Source organism: Oryzias latipes, chromosome 24, assembly GCF_002234675.1.
Source record: "Oryzias latipes chromosome 24, ASM223467v1".
NCBI lineage: Eukaryota > Metazoa > Chordata > Actinopteri > Beloniformes > Adrianichthyidae > Oryzias > Oryzias latipes.
The window spans coordinates 13,790,282-13,811,245 of NC_019882.2; the positions used below are offsets into that span (position 1 = coordinate 13,790,282).

At 38.9% G+C, this 20,964-nt stretch overlaps 1 protein-coding gene across 2 annotated transcripts; it reads left to right on the forward strand.

Annotated features, from left to right (window-relative positions):
- The first annotated feature begins 1,838 nt into the window (after window positions 1-1,838).
- LOC101162972 (E3 ubiquitin-protein ligase RNF19A) lies at window positions 1,839-19,469 on the forward strand. Of its 2 annotated transcripts, none has more exons than XM_011491781.3 (10): window positions 1,839-2,093; window positions 7,316-7,866; window positions 7,992-8,482; window positions 11,543-11,745; window positions 12,173-12,320; window positions 12,934-13,096; window positions 13,505-13,619; window positions 17,452-17,583; window positions 17,705-17,948; window positions 18,084-19,469. In XM_011491781.3, the coding sequence occupies exons 2-10, from the start codon at window positions 7,714-7,716 to the stop codon at window positions 18,334-18,336; spliced, it is 1,902 nt and encodes a 633-aa protein (XP_011490083.1). In that variant the 5' UTR covers window positions 1,839-2,093; window positions 7,316-7,713; the 3' UTR covers window positions 18,337-19,469. The 2 variants fall into 2 exon arrangements, with proteins under 2 accessions (XP_011490083.1, XP_011490082.1); XM_011491780.2 differs by having other exon boundaries at window positions 1,840-2,093; window positions 17,684-17,948.
- Window positions 19,470-20,964: the final 1,495 nt, after the last annotated feature.

A 20,964-nucleotide genomic window follows, 5' to 3' on the forward strand; every position in this document is an offset into this window, starting at 1 on the left:
TTTTAATTTGCAGAGCAACATTGACAACAACAACATTAATAATTTATGACGGTAGCAGTAAGTGTAATCTACTTTGTGTTATTGTTGTTGACTAGGTACATTGGCATACATTTACAAATGTGTAAAGGTCAACTGTTCAATATTGTCTTTTGGGAAACAGTTTTCAACTAATTAAATTATCTTAAAATATATCATGAAATATACAATTTACACACATTTTGCCAAACATTTGAAATGTTCAATGATTTGATCAAATTAGTATGTGCCTTTATAATGAAAGAACAGAGAAAACCCCTTCTAACTCTATTCTTTACGTATTTAGGGTAAAGTTCAAGAGGTCCTCTAAAAAGAAAGTTAGTAACAGGGCAACCCCCCCCCCCCCCCCCCCCCCAAGTATTATACCATGGTTAGGGATAAAAGAAGACAAATCAATGTGTTATCACTCACTATGGCACAGCTGCACAATACTGTGTGCTATTCATAAATCTACATACCTTTATGTTTTAAAGTGTAATTGTGCAATAAAAAGGATTAAGTGACAAATCTACATGAACTAAACTACCAAAGATCCCCTTTGTTACACCGTCTCAGTGCATTTAGCATCTGTTCATTCTGACTGCTGCTGCATTCTTTGTTTATCAAGACAGACAATTATTAACAAAATATAAATTTCCTGCAGTCAACTCTTGACATATTTGATCTCCCTTTACATCGTATTCATCTGTGATCATCCTTTTGATATGTATTTTCTGGACTGCTTTTTAGCAGCCAATACACACAAGCTGGTGTGATGGTAAGCACTGTTAACAGGAAGAAGGTTTCTGATTTAAATTCTCTCTGTAAAAAGTCTGCATGGGAGGGATTTCTCTTGTCACATTGGCTTTTTCCAATCCAAAAACATCCTCCAATGAATCATTGCCTGAAACTACCTCCTTAATAAATTAGCTTTACTTTGAAATTTTAATGCACAAACCGGATGCCTTGTTGCACCTGGTGGATGAAGCCTGACTTTATTGTATACGTATTGGTTCTCGTTCGGCTGTTTCCGACTCGGAAACAATTTCCGGTTGCAATGCCCGACTGAATCTTGGTAGTCGTAGTTTATAAGCAGGGAGCTGGATTGATAGAGCAGGGTTGAGTTCTTAATGTGGTTACGGGTTTAATCAACAATTCTCTTCGGTGTAAAGCAGACCCATAAAAGAAAAGATCATTCATGCTGTTTGCCCACAGATAGTAGCCCTATGAAACACTAAACGATAGAATAGAATAAGATAAACAATTCTCCCAGTAAGATCAAAACAAAATATTTGAACAATTTAATTTAAAGTGTAGTACTTTAGGTAAATGCTGAATTCAGAAATAATAAATATATATTTTTAAATTAAAGTTAACATTTTTTCCTTTTATATAGTAAACTTGAGAGAATTAGTGGGGATAAAATTAACCCTCATCATCAATTCAGATGTTTTCCTTATCATAAATAAAACTGCAAACACTTAATATTTAAAATTGGAATCAGCCCAGATGTACGGTGGCCGAGCAGCTGAATAAAAGTCAATTAGTAAAAAAAATAGAAATAAAAAAACATGTTAGAAATATCTGTTCTTTCTGATTGAGAATTGCTCTTCACCGAATAATTAACGCAAATTATAGTTCAAACCCACTTACATTTTTGAATAGAATAGAATAAAATTTGTCTTTTCATAAAAAAATATTTTCAACCTGACACACGACACACATTCCGTGCATGAAGCCTGAATTCATTGTGTCATTGCTCTCGCTGCTGTGCATTTATGAATAGGGGATCCTGGGATTCTGCGTCATTTGATTGGTTGTTGTCACTGCAGTGAGCCTCCCCTCTGGCCGCCGCACGACATCAGGCCGTGGTTGAAGTCTTCCCCTGCAGCGCGCATCTCATACGTGTCGGTCCTGACCTCCACGCCAGCCTCTTTGGCGGTTTTCTCCGTGGCTTATATTAATTTCTTAAGCAATCAAGAGGCGATGTTCGGAGATTTCCGTGGTAGTGTTGGATCTAGGAGGGGAGGAGCCAGCTGTCGCTAATACTAGGCGAGGAGACAGAACCGCACAGGGAGGTAAGAAACCATTTACGCAATAGATGTTATTATAATAGCTGGTTTCATCACCTGAGATTATTTTCAGATGGAAACTCATTGGTTATCCTCGTACCTGTGTTATAAACAGAGGTGAATGCGACTACTTTGCCTAAAAAAATTGCCACTCCCTGCAACTACAGACTGATGCGCTGGACAAACCCATCCATAAAAGATTAAAATGATGCGTAAAAACGCGTAAAACCTTTTATAACTGCGATATATCGTGCGACTGCCTTTCAAAAAAAATTAGACATTTGTAAGTTGATTGATTTCTTTTCTTATTCTTCGGAGGACTAATTATGCAGAATTATGGCTTATATGAAACAGCACTCAGTCATTAAAGATAAACAAGTGGAGCATTGTGGCAGAAACTGAATGTTTTGGTCAGAGGCTTTGGAGCGCATGAGCGTGAGCGTCCAAGCTGGGGTCACTCTCGTTCCTCTAAAACCCGCATTGCTGATGTGGACATCTGCCCGGATACTTTTTATTATTTTTTAATCGATTGTATATATTTTAAAAAAAAATGACCCAATGCAAATAAATAGATTGTTAACAGGTGTTCATAAAAAAAGTCCTTGTAGAAGCTGTTTGTTTCACTGATTTCGGCTATAAGTATGTATTCAGCTTTAATTCTGCAAAGCAAGGGCAGATTTGTATAACAACACCATCTGTTGTTGTCATTTTATACTACAGGAAGGTTCTGGTGAAATCAAAACCACAAAGCACAAAACAAGGCTAACTGCATTTAAATCAGATTTGAGTAAAGCAGCTTATTGGAACAAGTTCTCCTTGAAACATCATTGCAACATTACTCTCAATTAAATATTACAGTCTCATGTTTTCACCTCTGTTTTATATGTAAGAAATACAAATTTGATATGGTTTTCTAAAATAATAATAATAAACAGTTTTTGCTCCATGGCAACCAATTTCTTCTGATGGCTATTGGTGCGATCAGGCTAGGAGCTCATAATGTTTTTTCACCATAATAAACTCCTGGGTTGTTAGGAAGCACCTGGCTTTTGTTACACCATCTGCACCTAGCTGAACTTACTGACTCAAAGCATCTTACAGGTAATATCTGCATATCATGCTCAACCGTATAAGCATTTTCCTAAAAGTTGAATAAAGATGGGTGTTAGCCAAATCCAAGTGTTCTTTTGGCTGGATGTTGGGCTTCTTTTGCAAGGCAATGCCTTTATTTCGCTGAGTTTTAAACAATTGACTGCACAGCTGCAGTCCTGATAAACCTTTTAGTTTTGATGATGTAAGAGTCAGAGATAAGAAAGGAAAAGCACATAATTTCTCATTGGAAATTTTTGCTATTATTATTACTGGCTCTCAATTTACTGTCTTTTAAATTTTTCTATGGTAGAACATTTAAATGTCAAAAAAAGAAATGGTGGGTCTTTGCTTGCAATGCATAATAGAGCATTTGTAAAGTTTAAAACATTAAAGTTTTGATCATAAATACAACAATCAACATTTAGATGTCTTTGTTTAGCAAGAACATTTGAACTTCATGTTTTGTGTATTTCCCAAAGTCTCATTCCTTACAGCTGCCCACATACAATTGTGCGGGAAAACTTTAATATATAACCATTTTCTCTCACAACTGTATGTGCACCAACTTAACAAATATATATATATATATATATGTGTGTGTGTGTGTGTGTGTATGTAAAAGGGCAGTAAAGATCTGTTTCACAACACAATTAAGTATTGTTCCAACTGGGAAATGGATGAGAGTCAATTGAATCTAAAAGAAAAGTCGTTTTTCTTTACTTTAAATATATTTAAAACAAATAAAAAAAATGTGGGTTTTCTCCGGGGACTCCGACTTCCTTCCACTATCCAAAGACATGCTTTATATGATAATTGTCCCTAGGTGTGAATACGAGTGTGTATGGGTGTGTGATTGTGGCCCTGCGTGCGTCAGACTGCTGTGACCCCGAAAGGGACAAAACGGGTTTGTGAGATGGCTGGATGGACAAAAAACTCAAGTAAAATGAGTCAGTTTCTTCATAAAATACATTTGATCCACAATAAAAAAAATTAGTCTTACACAATTATACCATCGGAGAAACACATTGTTATTAACTATTTTTCAAAGTTTTTTGGATGAACTTAAAAAAATGGACAAAGAAAACAGCATAAATTAAATAGTTTTTCTAGAACCAGGTGTTCAAATCTATTTCTCAAAACTTTTACAACATATTTTTTTCACTTCACACAAAGGATTTGAGATTTAATGTTTGTATTTGTAAAGCTAAAAGTGTCATACGTCAACAGACTCAAGTCCCAACAACCCGGTTAATTGCTAAACGTCACAAACACACTGGAAAAGAAAATCATTAATGTGTAAACTGCGGATCTGCTCCCTCCATCTGTGTCCATCTCTGGCAATGTTTGTCTCCACTCCCATGTGTTTTCTGAGGAACGGCATTAACGACGGCCGAAGTCTTGTTTCCTTCATTCCCTTCCTGTCCACTGTTTCATCATTAGTTAGCCTTCCAGAGGATCATGTCCGTAATGATGACACATTTTTTTTGCACAACTCCTTAGTTTTTATCTAAAAAGACTAAATTAAAATGTTAGTTGATTTTTCAGTTTTTGTGAATCTTAAATGTACTTTTTTAATGGTGTTTCCATCTGAATCAGAGATTTTTTCTGTTCATTTTTTTATTTAAGGCCTGAATAATATAAGTAAAAGTAGGTTTTTGAGCCCACCTATGATCTGCTGAAATAAGTACAGCAGTAGGAAAAGTTCAGCAGTTGCTGTGGTTGAGCAGAAACAATAGAAAGATGCTTAAACTAACTTTCCTGAAACCTTGACTCCATTCTAAAAGCTGAAATTGGGTAACTTTCCCAAACATATCCATATTTGACAGTTTTCGTCAGAGCATGTGTTTATTTGTTAATGCTGAAAGTCACTTTTCCATAAAGAAATGACAGCTTTATCCCCCTTAACAACCCAGTCTCATTCCAAACAGTGTCATACCTGTGTTGGTCCATTGGGCAAAATGTAGGAATTTTAAATAAATGTGTTTTGAATGGTGTTGTGCCTACGTTTTACTTTCCCATTAATTTTCTACGGTGAGATCCGGCATGTTTTTTCTTTACGGAAGAAACTGAAAGGTCACCTGACCCCAAGTAAGCTAATAGAAAATGAATGGGAAAATAAAATGCAGCTACAATTCATCCATTCTTTATCTTAACCTGCTACATCCCTTTTGGGGTCATGGGGTCCCGGCGTTGTCCCAGCTACTATTGGGCGACACCAAGGTGCACCCTGGACAAGTCGCCAGCCTGTCGTAGGTCAGCAACAATTCAAGTCCTACAATTCAAACACGTTTTGTCTCCAAAAATTGTTACATTTTGCCACATGGACACATGTAGATATTACTTACGGTATGTCTTTACACACCCCACTGTGGCATCTTCTCTAAGTCAGTCCACAGTTTATATACATTCGTTAAGTTTAGCCTTGATGTTTGATGGAAACTAATTGGTTTAAAAGCTCTGGGCTTTTCATTGTGAACACTATAATTGTAAGTGTTTTTTTTTGTTTTTACATGACAAACATGCTGAAATGAGTGTACATTTATATGTTTCATAAGCAAGTTTAGCAAGAAATAAGATGCTCACTGTTTGCAAAAAGCTTTCAAAAGGAAAAGTTCACAGTTGTTTTTAATTTTTAGAAATAGCCTGCACCTCGACTATTATCACAGAAGTTAGATCTTCATTTGAGGTCAGCCACTGGATACAGAAGTTCCAATGAAATAGTTTAAGATTTGCTAATAGAAGGTATTTTGTGCAGGACTCGTTTTACATGAATAAAAGCTCCTAAAATTAGATCCATCTTGCAAAATCCTGCTCTCCAGCACACTTCCTCCCAGTTTCTATCATATAAATAATAAAAAGGGAAATAAATGTTACCTATGTGATAGATTAAGCATAAACGCAAAGATATGTTATTTAAAAAAAAGTTAAAGATGAGGTATAGTTTCTGACTGGACAGATCATATGAACCTTTTAAAAAAGGTTGTGAAAGTCATTCTTAAATTCTATCATTTGGGGGTTGTCTTTCCCTAAACCAATAAGTAAAATTGGATGTGTGAAAAGTTTTACCTTTGAATTTAATTATATATTATTCTGATTGCTCATCACCTGTGTCATTAAATCTGTCATGTTTACCAGTAACTTTGTATCATAGTGAAAAAAGGTTTTCAAAAACTAGCTCTGATCATTATGTAATGTTCCAAAAAACACATTTTTTGAATTTTAAATAACTAAATATAATGATTTGCGGCTTCAAGGCCTGGTATTCATGTTTACTAGTGCAATGTTAGGTAAATCCAGGATCTCATGTCCTGCATCTCACTGCAAACATTTTATGCCTTTCCAAGTCTATGTGTCTCACTTAAAATAACTTAAATAAACTTTATTAATAGAAGACACAACAACCTGACAGGCAACATTTTACTGAGTCTTTTATTTTGAATAAATGGATATGCAATGTAGGACATTTTTGCTTGTTATTAACAAATGAAAGATTTTTTTGTGCTACTTTTAAGATAAACTGTCCAAAAACAAGTTATTCAATCTAAGTGAAATGTTCTTTAAGTTACTGTGAATGTATGACATGAAATATTGATTTATTTAGAATTTGCATAAATGTACTTGGCAGGATTTCCAGTTTTTCAGGATTTTATCGATTATAATCTATAATTGTCTCCTATTAATTACTAAAGTCTGAATTGACAAAGCACCATAGAAGTGGGTATTTCTGTAAGTCTAGGCTTGTGCATCATCTCATGCTCTCTTTGCTCTCTGAGCCTGATTGTGAAAGCTTGCAGCTTCTTAATAGAGGCAGAATGAGTTGCCTGTGCTGCCTGTGGCCCTCCCCGTTTCTGCCTTACCCTCCACGTCCCCTCAGCCCTCCCTGTCAGCCAGTCAGCGCTCTCATCCATCCAGCCTTTGTGTCTCACGGCTCCAACCTTTGTTCAAGCCCGCTGCAATATGTTCAGCACGCTCTGGGGCAGTTCTATCCAATCCGAACTCAGTTTCTTCAGTTTCAGATGACAAGATTATTTAAGTCTTTGAAACTATAAAAGGCAAGAATGATGAAAATAAATATGTAATGACTAGTTGATGATCTTGTTTCCATGGTTGAAACATTTTTCTGTTTGTTTTTTTAGGACAAAAGACTTCTGTCAATGCAAAGGAAGGCTAGGACGATGCACAGTCCACCAGTTAAAGGGTGATTTTACACCTTGGGCATTACAGTGCATGTGGACGAAGAAAACGTGGAGGAACAGGAGACGGGAGGGAAATAACGGAACCACAAGAACTGATCTTGGAAAGGCTCCAAGTTAGTGATGCTCCCCTCAGGCAGGGATTACCTTCTCTCCGTCCTCTCCCTCAGTGTGTCTTCCACTCTCCTCCTTCCTGCAGCAGCCGTTCAGCTCCACAACTTTTGCAGCGCTTAACCGCCCACACACAAATACACACACACACATACACTCAGGCTTCCTCATCCCTCTCATGGTCTTTGGATCAAACTCCTCTGCTGCTTCCCCCATTCTATTTCTTCATCATGAAGAGGCCCAAGCAGCAGACGGGGCCCCTGAGCTTTTTAAACTTCTTCAGCCGAAAGCCCAAGTCGGAGGCGAGATCTGAGAAGCCTGTGGAGATGTGTCTGAAAGATGAGGTGGCAATAACCCTAACACCAAGCGCACACCCAGAGCAGGCAAGACAGCTCTCCTTTTTTAAATTATCTGCTCATCCAAATACAGTCCATTTACTATTAATACATATAATAAGACTAATGTTTTTTTACATGACTCTGACTGTTAAACTTTACTTTCTTTTCAGGATCTCAGTCTGTCAGCCGAGGATGATGGAGGATCACAAGCCACAAGAGCAGGAAAAGCAAAAACAGATGGTGTGCCAGCAGCTGCTCAGCTCTGTGAGAAAGATGCTGCCCCTGAAGATTGTGTGGGCAGGGTCAGCAGTGAGTCCACGGGTGTCCTGTCCCTCTCCTCCTGCAGCCAGGACAAGCTGCTAGATGAACACCTGGAGGAATGCCCGCTGTGCCTGCTCAGTCAACCGCGCTGCCATTTCCCACGACTCAGCTCCTGCTCCCACAGGGCGTGCTCGGACTGCCTTCGCCAGTACCTGCGCATCGAGATTTCAGAGAGCAGGGTGGGCATCGCCTGCCCGCAGTGCCCTGAAACTTTGGCACCGCTTGATGTTCGTGCCATTTTGGACGACAGCGCACTGCTGGAAAGGTTTGAGGAGTACCAGCTGAGGCGTTTCCTTGCTGCGGATCCGGATACTCGCTGGTGCCCTGCACCTGACTGCAGGTGAGGCTTTTGTCTTCTACCATTTATTTCTTAATTTAGACTTAGACTTTAGGTAAAACAAACAAAAAAGGCTTATTATTTACTCTATATATACAACCAACTTTTCTTATTTAGGAAACAAACTAAATAAGAAAAGTTTTTTCACACAAAGCCTCTAGACATAAAGCTTGCTTGAAAAAAAAGTCTGCTTTTATGTGAAATGTTCCCCCTGTCAAAATCAAGTTAAAAAGCATAAAAACTGCAAGGGATTTTTCAGTTAATTGATCAATAAATGCATGAACTAGGAGGATTTTTAAGCTTGGTTCAAATTTTCTAATAAATGACCTAGTTTAAAGCTTTTATCCACTTAGGCTTTTATTTGACTTTTTTTATTTTTTTATTTTAGGTTTTACTTGTCATACTTTCTGTCTTGTACTGTTATTGTTTCCGAATCAATGGTTCGGTTTATTTTGCACTAATATTTTCCTAAAGTTTGAACCAACATTCATGATATTAAAGATCCAGTGGTTTATTGATTAAGAAAATAGAATTGGCCTTTTTTTAATGAAAGATAAAGAGTCCAACATCTATTTGTGTAAGTAGAGATTCATTGAAATTTTGTCTGGTTAAAGCATCTTTGGCATTTGCAAAACTTTTTTTCTGACTGTTTCTACTGTGAGACCGGACTTTTCTTTTAAAAGTTCTTCTACCCTTGTTGTGTATAATGCCTGGGATCAACCGTATTTGGTCAGTTCTTTTATTTCTACTCTCTTTTTCTCTCTGGGTTTTTGTTCTTAAAACCTACCTTGTTTCTTTAGTCTGTAATCCTGAACATAAACATTTTAACGATTAATTTAAATCATAAACCTTCAGGGCTATGTGACACTAGTTCTCAAGCACTTCCCAATAAAATCTGAAATGTTCCAACCTATACACTCTGCCAGAAATATAGATTTCTTGGGTTCGGTGTAAGCCCTCACAACCAACTGGAGAAATACAAAATACAATTCCCTTTGACAATTTAAACTCAGGAAAAACTTAAATTCTTGTCTGAATTAGTCATTTGATTGGAAGATAAATAGTTGATGTGCCCTCGCCAGTGTCTTCCCTCTCTACTGTGCAGTTCTGAGTATCAAAAAATACTGGGTTACCTGACCGAGTACCTTTGGACAACATAAACAAACATACTTTTATTCACTGATCAACACTGCTTAAGAATTTCACAAATTTTTCCAGGGATAACATATATAAATTGTTAATTTACTTTGATACATGTTACCAGCAGTGATGATTTCTTTAAGACTGCAAGGGAAGCTCGGCTTCCCTTATAATGTCACAAAATTAATGGTCAAATATGTACTCATGTATTAACATTTTATTGACTAAAAATGCGTTAGAAAACGTTCATCTCAAATACGAGTTCGTTCAGAATCAGTGACATATAGCAGGTCGTCTGACTCTGTTTCCTTCTCATACATTCTCGCAGCGTCACAGTGCATTTCCCTATTGAAGCCCAGCGTCCATTGACTTCAATGGGGCTGCTTTGAACGTTTTTTTTCAGCGCTTCGAAACAAGACGGTCATTGGATAAACGCTGCGATTATGTCCCGCCCACGGACGCTCAGCGTCTCTGGGGGTGAATGGGGAGTGGGGAGTGGGCTGGCCTGGACTCCGAGCTTCTGCGTGATGATTGGAGGGTCTGTCGAAAGACTGCGTCTCCTTTTGACTGACAGAGATTCTGTACTATAAGGAATCACTGAAGCTATTCGCACTCAGTCCCATCGCGGATTTCTCAAGTTCATTCGAAATGAAAACTGCTGCAACCTATTTATTTGATATTTGCTTGCTTGATTTTCATCATACATTTCACACAATTATACACCACGTTCCTTGTTTCAGTTTTACAGAGTTTGATAAATTTTTTTAGATCGTTCATTCATTCATTCATTCATTCATTCATTCATTCATTCATTTATTCATTCATTCATTCATTCATTCATTCATTCATTCATTCATTCATTCATTCATATTACATTAGTAGGCTAGGCTAGCGTCGTAACAGGGTAACGGGGGAAAGCTGTATGATTACTTGGTGTTCCTTAAAGACATGGAGTTGGACAGTGCAATGGCTCAGCTTCACAAACTGTTCTCATTAGTGGCAACAATTGGAGCTACATCTGCAGGTGTAGAAAGGAGCTTCTCCTGTTTAAAGCGACTCAAGTCTTACACCCGAAACACAATGGGCCAAGGCCGTTTAAGCAGCCTAGCTCTGCTGGCCTTTGAGAGGACATTGGTCAAGTCACTTGAAAAGACTCCTAGTTGGTACGACAGGGTCACAGACCATTTTCTTGAAAAGGAACGCAGGGCAGAATTTAGTTATAACTAAATAGACAATTTTATGATGTAGCCGAAAATGAGCTTCCCCTCTCCGACAGACCAGTAGCCGCCACTGGTTACCAGCTATGACATCTTTTGACTACAGGAGCATTCAATAAGAGTTTTATCTTTTTTTTAAATAGTTTAATTTAAAAAATAATTTAAAAACACAATTTTCATCTGAATGGATCTTTAAGTAAAACTAAAATTCATCAGGAAGCTTTTATTTTTGTAGAATTTTAAGAGGACAACATAATGGAGGGTGCCTTTAAAATTTTCAAAAGATTACGCTCAACACTCTTTATCGGTTAGTACATTGTTTACACAGATATTCAACCTTTCTTGAATACTGGGCCCCCTGCCTTATTGATTTTGTTGAGCATAGAAACCAGACCAGGTTGCAAATGTCAGTGTAAAAAATGACATCAGGTCTTTTGAGTAATTTTTCTAGGTAAAGCTGCATCACTGAGGCTGGAAAATCACTCACTGTCAGTTTTACTATATTGGATTATTACTCACACAGTCTCCTGTATATTAAACACTCTTGTGTGTCACTTTTGAAAAACGGGCTTGTCTCCAAAGACGTCAGCTTTCTTTTTATGGCTTTTAAATCAAACTGAAGCTGCTGTGAGTTTTTTCAGTGTCATCGACCTGTTAAGTCAGCAGTGTGGAGGGAGCCTTACATTGCATCACTGTATCCCTTCAGCTATGCAGTGATAGCCTATGGCTGTGCTGAGTGTCCCAAGCTGAGCTGTGGCCGTGAGGGATGCGACACAGAGTTCTGTTACCACTGTCGGCAGCTGTGGCACCCCAACCAGACGTGTGACCAGGCCCGGCGTCAGCGAGCCCGCCATACCTCAGGCAGCAACGATCCCACTTTGTATGTCTTCAATGAAGAAGCTGGAGGAGGTAAGACTGGATTTTGTTAAACTCAACTAGTCGAGTTGGTGAAATTAAGATTCAAATTTTCAGTCTCAGGCCGCCTCACAGCAAGAAAGGCCTGGTTCAATTCTTGGCTGATACCTTTCTGTGTGCAGTTTACATGTTCTGTCCATGATTCTAAATTGTCCTTGGATGTGAATGTGAGTGTTTGTGTGGCTCTGCAACAGACTTTCAGCTGTTAAATTGTACCCTGCCTTCACCCAACAGTAGCTGGGATAAGCCCCAGCAACCTGGTGACCCCAAAAGGGATTAGTTGGGTTTTGAATGAATGAATGGATGGATTTCCAGTCAACATAAAGCAGATGGGTTGCTCCTATGCAAGAACAGTTCTGCACAAGTCTTTTCTGTTGGTAAGGTGCAGATACAAATCTTTGCCATGCTGATTCCTTTGCAGATGCAGAGGAGATCAAAGCATGTCCCCGCTGTGGTGCCTACATCATGAAGACCAATGACGGCAGCTGTAATCGCATGAACTGCACTGTCTGTGCCTGCCAGTTCTGCTGGCTGTGTATGCAGGAGATCACTGACGTGCACTACCTCAGGTACATTGTTCCGCTCCCACGCACAAGAACATGTCAATCAAGATGCCAAGATGTCTCTTCTCAGAGATGCTTTACAGTTTCTGAACAGAGGAGCGTGCACTGATACATAGACATTTCTATGCCCAAGAAATAAGTCAAATCAGTCATCACTCAAACTGTTACCAGAGCATAACACAGTCTGATGATAGTATACAGGTTTATCAACTTTATCAACTCAAAGTGAACTGTTTAGCTTTGTGCATCAGTGCGTTATGATTAATCCCACTTTTCTAAGTAGTTAACTTTCCACTTTCTATCCACTTAGAAGGAATTCACTCTCACCTTTTTGCCAATTTGTCATTTTAATAACTCTATTTTTCTTCTGCATGTTGCTGTGTTTGTGCTGCACTCAATTTTCACAACGGTAGTATTCCAGCTCTTAAGGGAACTTTTCTTTAAATCTTTTGGATTAATTGTCATCCGTGATAACTATAATAACTGTCCCAACAGTAGTATTCATAATGATAAAGTGAATCCTATTGTTGAAGTTAAAAAAAAGTTGGACCTAATGGAAAAAATGAACAATTTAGGCAGACTCTCTATGTTTCAGTCAAGTATCAAGTATGTTTTTCAGCCCCTCGGGATGTACATTTTGGGGGAAGAAACCGTGGTCTCAAACACGCAAGATACTGTGGCAGGTGGGCATGTTGCTTGGGGCACCTGTGGTCATCTCCCTCATGGCAGGCATTGCCATTCCGGTCATCATTGTGGGAATACCAATCTACATGGGCCGCAAGGTCAGTGACGGTAGCAAAATTTAGTTTTTCTTGCGTCCTTCCGTTGAGCTTTTTGACTGATAAGGTCCAAATCCGCAAAATAAGACAGAGTTCATTTTCTAGTGTTATTTTATATTAAATGTAAAATGTATTAGTTAATAATACACAGAAAAAGAGTTTTTAATTTACCATGTCAAGTAGTTTTACAGCTAAAAAACAAATTCTTTGGAAACCAACAGTGAGCCAAACTTACAACACTGAATATTGTCATTTGTCTTTGTGTCAGCATACGCAAGCCCTCCTTTTCCTCATGTTTGCTTAAATACACGCATTGGTGAGCATGAATGAGTGGTTGCAGGATGGAGAACAACAGAACAGACCAAATGAAATTTCCATGGTGTAATTTATGCTTGACTCATTACCTCACAGGTCCACGGTCGCTGTAAGAAAAACAATATCTCAGGAAGTAAGCACTACTTGACTGTGGCGAGCGGGGTGATGATGTCAGTGTTTGTGTCGCCAGTCATAGCAGCTGTCACTGTGGGTAAGAACAAACTCATAAAAATCACTATCTGTCCTGGATTTAAAAAAGAAAAAGAATGAATGTTCACAGGTTTTGTCTGAATTCACCAACACCTCCTTAACGTCTAAAAGACTGTAGTGCCCTGGACTTTGAAGCAATTTAGAAATCCTCACTACTCAGTTTTTTAAATGCCAAATAGGAAGTAAAAACTAATAAATTTGAGCATTTTACAAAGTATATTTATGAATCCACTATGTTCTGAAGAGGAACACACTATTTATAAAATAGACATTAAAATAGTTTTTTTTCAAATGACAAATTGGACAAAAGCGTTAAATTGTGGTCTATATTTGCCTATCGAGTGAGCATCGATGCACACAAGTTTTACGCAGAGACTTCTGGGAAATTTTCAGGGCTTTGGAACGGCAGATTTAGACACCCTGAAAAAAACGACATCCTGTGTAGTGCACTAAGTAGTGAGTAATGAGGGAATTCAGACATTTTTTTTAATTTTAGCAGTAAATTAAAGCTTTTGCCTTTTGCCCACAACATACAAAAGTGGTCTTACAAAAAACATATGGCTATGCATAATGTTATCATGTTGTAATCAATTGTACCCTGTTAAGGAACAGCTGATGTAGAAATTGCAATAAATATGCTTTTCTAAGAGAAAACTTTGGGATTTTAATTTTTTTTCTTACTTGTCCTGTCCAACAGCTGAACTATCTGATAAGAGCTCTATTCCTCTTGTGTTGGACATATTTTACGGTTACAAGAGGAGGTTATGAATCTTCTGATTCACAAGGTGTATAAATGAATTAACCTCTTTTGTAATTTAGGCTAAACTTTATTTATATTTATATATATTTTGATTATATTTGTAATCATTATTTGTTGGACTGGATGGAAAAGAAGAGGAGGGAAGAAGAGAGAGGGATGTTGTAGAGGGGGAGAGAGGGATGGCACAAAAGAAAGGGGGGACAAAGGGGGATTAAGGATGGTTATAGAAGGCCGGGGGTGGGGTGGGGGATAACTGTTCACACAGACATTCAAATGTTACAAACATACCTGTTGGCTCCAAAAACCTTCACAAACATAACATAACATGTACACAATACAACAACAATTCACAAGCACATGCTTGAGCATAAACCAACACGTGAAACATTTCATTCAGTCACACACACTATTCGTGCAAAGGTGAGCTAGCGCCTGTGCTCGGGTGAGTGTTCATGTTTTGCTGTAGTGGAGGAAGAGTGCCTGGTCATCCACACACCAAGACCCCCGCCGAAGCAGCAGTGGTAGCCAGGACCCCCCTGACACCTGCACAGTATAGCAGATAGAGGAAATCCGCCTGCTGGGCAGTCACGTCTGCATTTCAATTTCTAAAGTAGCTGGTTTCTTGGCTTTTACAATAACAATGCCTCCAGATGGTCTTAAAGAGCTACTCTGATCTTTTTTTTGTTGCTGTTTTAATGCATTCTCAGTGGTCTTTTAATTACAAATATACTGTTTTTACCAAATTCAAAAGAAGGTCATTGTCGTTTTCTAGAACTTAATTTCTGCAGAGCAGCAGGTGTTCATTAGAAATTCACCTCAGAGTTATGGATGGGAGCGTTGGTGCGGAGCAACCCCGCCCTCTTCCCCTCCTGAGAGCTCTCTGTTTACATGCTCTCCTGCTAGCTTAAAGCCCATCACACCCCCAACCTAACATTAACGGTGCAACAAAAATCCCGAGAAATACTGGAGCTATCCAGTTGTACAATTTTGAGCCAGATTCCAGCTCAGGTGAGGAAACTTGAGACCTACATGGATCTAGTCGTCTAAAAGTGGATGAATCAGAAGGAGCAGAGCAGGGAACAAATACGCTCTTTTTTAAACACAATTTTCTTGTCTGCTCCTGATTCACAACAATTTAAATAAAGAAATTCTTAGAAATGCAATTTTAAGCTTAATTTTCTTTATACATACTCTCCATCATCAGAAAAATGCCACAAAAACATCCGCAATTTTCATTGGAATAGGTCTTTAAAGGAGGTCTCCGACACTTGAATAACAACAAAGAAAGAAGCGCCTTAATCCAAAACTAATTAACCTCCATAGACTAACTAAATGGGATTTAAGTCACCAGTGCACTCTGCAGAGACTACTTGGAGTTGTTATACGACTCCTCCTGACCTTCGTGGTCCTGTCAGTAACATTCTCTGGTATCCCCGCAAGCACAAAGCAGTTCCTGTTTGTTTAACTGTGACCCTGCAGTAGAGGCATGAGTTTTCAAGCACTCTCAGGCTAACAGGTTCCTGTGTCCAAACATACAATATGATGTCTTTTACCCTCACAAACTGTGATGACTCATGCCTCCTCTCAGCAGTAGGTAATGTAAAAGACTGACACAAATCCTCAGCAGCTTTTCTCTGCAGTCATAGCCATCCTTGCACTGCGCACTGACGGGTCCTCCTCTGCTTCAGACATGCATTCAGCTGCACTGTAATCAACCTCCTTGCAGTCCTCTATCTGCAGCTCTTTACATTCTTTTTCTGACAGTTTTCTTATTTCTCCTTTGTTTTGCATACTGTGGTAAAACCTTGTACTTTGTTCCAAGCACTTTTCCTTTTTTTCCCTCCGCTTTTTGTCTGACGTGCATGAATGCACATGCACACACACAGTCTCCTGCATTCAGTGCTCTCCCTGTGAATTTTTTGGTTGGCTGGCTCATCCTCTTGCCCTGGCTTCACCCCACTGCTGAGTCAATAGCAGCCCAGTATTCTTGCTGTGTTAATGATGTCTCCTCACTCGCTTGCCACTCTATTTTGTGTCCCCCAAATTCCTATCACAGATTTAGCTTGCATAATCGCGCCACACAGTGAGGCTGCTGATTATTCTAGTTGGACTTTTTAAAAAAAATAAAGGTACTTCTGTAAAGATTCTAAAAATAATAATCTCAGATTTAAAATAAATTTAAAATGTAGTTTGTGAGTCTACCTTGTTTGGATTTTCTGTTTATTTTGTTGTATTTTTAACCCAATATTTTAGACTTTTCAGTAAAAACTTAAATGACTTTTTTTTAGCCTGTCGCTGTTTGGATTCTGAACTGGGTTCCATTAGTGTCAAAATTACATGAATCTAAATTTAATAAACAGATTTTTTTCTTACATCTTTTGGCTGCTATTTCAATGTCATTTCAACAGCAAGAAAGAAACAGCTCTCTCTTGTGGTTGTTTTTTGTCATTGCAAAAATTTTGAATCAAGAGGTTCACCTGAAGAGTTAATTTAAAATTTTAAATATATCATTATTATACAAAAATAATTAACATATAGCTAATGTAATGTAGGATTACTTGCTAGTTGGTGACGTTTTGCACAAAATTCAACTCTTCTTTATTCTTGGCTGAAAAATACCTTTTTGGACAATGGATGCTGCACATTGTAAAGTGAAGATGTGTGAATTATTTTATCTAATCTACAAAAGTAAATATTGGAAGTAAATCTTCAATGAGTCAGTCATATTTCACTGATATACTCAGATATTTCTTAGACTTGAGTGTCTTGCAGCTTCTATCAGTGAGAGTGCTTCACGCAACAGGGAAAAAACCCATCGCACATAAACATTTTGACTAACAAAATGTTTAGACTTTTTTGTTTAAAATAGAAAAATTAAAGAACTGTGAAGGTTCTACTGTAAAGTGGAAACATTTATTTTACAAATTTTTTAGGGATTTTTTTTATTATATCACCTATAAAGCTTACCTTAATTTGATTTTTGAAAAACAATTTTATTTATTTACAATAAAGATTATTTTTCCAAATCATTAAAAGGAAATTTATCCCAAGTCTTTGCTGTGCTTTCTTACAGGTGTGGGTGTGCCTCTAATGCTGACTTATGTCTATGGAGTCGTTCCTATGTCCCTTTGTAGAAATGGCTGGTGTCGGCCGCAGAGTGAACCCCCTGAAAATCACAAAATCCAGCTGGAAGATTTAGCCAGCTGTGAGTACAGGGTTCAGAAAGTTTTTGTCACAGAAATAATCCAGTAATTCCCTCCCAACATTCCTTCCTGATCTGATCGGAATTTCAACTTCTCTTATAGACCTTCTATTCTCTCATGTAGTCAGTGACCACTGGACGGGTCAGAGCAATGCAACGGTCAATGACACGACCATCGAGGAAGTTAGAGTCAGTGTACATGAGTTGGACGCCACCCCAAGCACGAGCACGACGCCTCCAGAGCCAAACCGATTTGTGGGATTGGAGGAACTTGCAAAAAGGCATGGATACACCCAGCAGGACAGCCAGTCTGACTGCGAAGTGGTGCCTGACAGCAGGCCGGAAGACACTGAAGAACACAGTCTGAGGTAAGGCATGCATCTATCTCATACTCTTATCTTATATTTTCAGAACTTGTGTCCTAGACTCCAGTCTGTTTGATGTACAAAAATGTTCAAGAAATGTAGGTATAGAAGTAATGCGACTTATCATGTGTGTTTCAGGGAAAGAAGTAATATAGAAGTTCGCGTGGAAATTGAAACCCATCCCAGAGGTGCCCGGCAGTTCAGCCTGAGTAGCATCCTGTCTGGTCGAAGCTTATCCGTGGAGTCACTGGGAAAGTCCCAGGACTACCCGCATGCCTCAGAGCATGGAGAAAGACGAAGTGAAGGGATGGAGCAGAAGGAAAGAGAGAAACAAGGAGCGGAGGAAGATGAGGGAGCTGCTTTCCCAGTCTTCGAAGCGGTCGACGTATGAAGCCCTTCAGAGCTGGTTTTGTACTTTGCTGAATGTTTAGACAGACTGGATTGACTTGAGACTTGTCAGCCAAGGCGGCCTACTGCTTCCAGAATGGACCTTCTCACCAGATGCCTTCTAGCGCCATCCCCTAAGGAAGATGCAGGTTCAGAGGGAGCAAATGAAGATGGATGTCTGTTTTTGTGTGTGTTTGTGTGTGCGTGAGCACTGAGGTCTAAACTCTGGAGGGCTATAAAGCTAACATGAAAGCATGACTGCTGGCTAATTCAGACTGTTTTTATTCCGCCCTTTCAAAGCATCTTCTTTCTCCCTCTTTAGATATCGACTTCATGAACTCTCCCAATGAACCCTACCTCCTTCCTTTCAACCCCTTCACAATAAAAAACTTTATCAAGCATGATTTGTTTTACATCGGAGAATCACAAGCCATGCTGCAACAGAGGAAAAGCTTTTTTTTCTATGTGAGAAAAAGTTTCAATTGCTTTAAGATGCAGTGCTCTCAGATGAATAGTTGGAGAATCGGCAGAAGAAGCATGCTGCGCAGATTACTCCTTGGTGAGAAAATCTATACGAAGTTTCCTTTTACAGTAGCTGCTGATATTTATCAGAACCAGACATGCAATTTCCTTGATTAGATGGGTTACAAATACCAGGAAAAATAATGTAACCGCTGATCTGCAGTCTTCCACGAAGGCCACTGGGTGTGATGTTGCAGTGTCTGCCTTTTAGAAGATCGTTGTTTTTTTTTAAAGGCAAGAGGAAGACTCCCTTTTAAAAAATCAAAACAAAAAAACACTTTGCAGCAACACAGCAGTCTCAACGTTTTAACGCTGCATGATCCTTTAAAGAGGTGTGTTTGTGTATTTGGCAAAACACATAGAGATCCATGTATCCACAAATCCACATGCACAACAGTTTCTAAAAGTGGCGTGTTGGGTTGCAGGGGGCATTTAAATATAAACATAGGGACTCTAAAGCTATCACAGAGCACCTAAACAACATCAGCTGTATGCTATGGCAGGCTGACTGTAATAACCTTCAAGGTGTTAGTGAGAAATGCATACAGTTTATGCACTGCTTAGCTTTATGAGTGTGAAACATCTAAGTGTACTTGAGAACCCATGCTGGATTGTGAAAAAAAAAGGAATAAAATTTTACATGAGAGTAAAAAAAAAGTGTGAACTCTTGTCTTTGTAACCAGAAATTACATCTTTTTATTAATTATGCAGGCTGAGGATGCAGTAGTGGACCAGTCCACAGTATGCTGGTCTTTCTTTTCATGCAAGGGGGACCAGAGTGTGTGCTCCAACTACAGGGAGAAGTTCAGCCGAAAGTTGAACCTCTGACACAGTTTTCCTTGCGGTTGTAGAACAGCTGATCAGATTCACACCTCACGCAGAGGGTTTTTTAAGGTTTGTCGACATTCAAATATGGAACCAGTACTCACCAGAACAGAAGATTGGTTCTCATAGCAGTACATCAAACCTCTTCTCAGTGCATGTCAGACTCTGACAGAAACACCCTGTGTCACCAGTTCTTTTTTTAAAATGTAATAGGCAGAATTTCTTGGTGCAACCAGGGACCTGGGGGGAGTCTGGTTTAGGAACCTTGGGATTTCATTTCAGTTTTCTGCAGATGATGTTGTTTGGTTGGGACAAACCAGAACTTTCAGTGTACACTGGGGCAGTTCACAGTCGAGTGTGAAGCAGCTGGAATGAGAAAAAGCATCTCTAAGTCAGTGGCCATGATTTTGGACCAGAAAAAGATGATTTACCCTCTCTGACAAGTGGAGGGCTCCCCCTCAAAGTAGAATAATTTAAGTAGTTCAGGGTCTTGTTCACCAATGAGGACAGAAAATATTGTGATGCAGTCACCGGATCAATTCCTTGTGACTCCTCAAGAAGGAGTGAAGGGGTGAAAAGCAAAGTTTCTACCTTCACTTTTGATCATCATTTGGGATGGTCAGCAAAAGGAGACCGGAGATAAAAGCGGCTAAAATGACTTCCTTTCTCAAAGTGACTGGGTGCTATCTTAAAGGTGAGGATCTTGGTTACTCAAGAGAGGCTTGGAGTAAAGTGGCTGCTCCACCAGGTTGCCTGTTGATGTGGCCCCAGCATCTCCTATATCCTTTGACCTGGGAACTCCTTGGCATTCCCTTGGCAGAACTGAAAGACATTTCTGTGGTGAGGGGGATCTGGGCATCTCTGCATAGACTGCAGCTCCCATGTCTTAGCTCTGGATAAATGGTAGATGAATAAAAGGATAGATTTCAAAACACTTATCAAAACACCAAAATATAAAAAAAGGTTTCTATCTTTCATTGCACTTTTGCATATATTGAATAATATATTTGGGTTTTTAAAAGACCCTTTGGGTTGCCTTTAGCATTAAAAGCTAAATTCATTAGCTTTTGTTGTCCCTTGCACAACTTTTAGGTAAGAAGGAGATGAAGAAAAAAAAAGGAGTTCGTTGTTGATGCAATGGCAAAGAATATTCAGTAGGGGGCGCCATGGCGTCACTGACTTCAAGGGAAACCAGGCGCCACTCTAATTGAACAGCACCTTCAGACAAAAATGCTTCCATTGAAAAACTAAAAATAAAACAATTTAACAAAAATATGATAACCTT

What these genes read in the sequence shown, in the direction of transcription:
- LOC101162972 (XM_011491780.2), top strand. Translation starts at nt 7,714, where the DNA reads ATGAAGAGGCCCAAGCAGCAGACGGGGCCCCTGAGCTTTTTAAACTTC. An exon ending in ACTGACGTGCACTACCTCAG is followed by an intron (nt 12,321 to 12,933) that starts GTACATTGTTCC and finishes TATGTTTTTCAG; the next exon opens with CCCCTCGGGATGTACATTTT. An exon ending in GCTGGAAGATTTAGCCAGCT is followed by an intron (nt 17,584 to 17,683) that starts GTGAGTACAGGG and finishes CTTCTCTTATAG; the next exon opens with ACCTTCTATTCTCTCATGTA.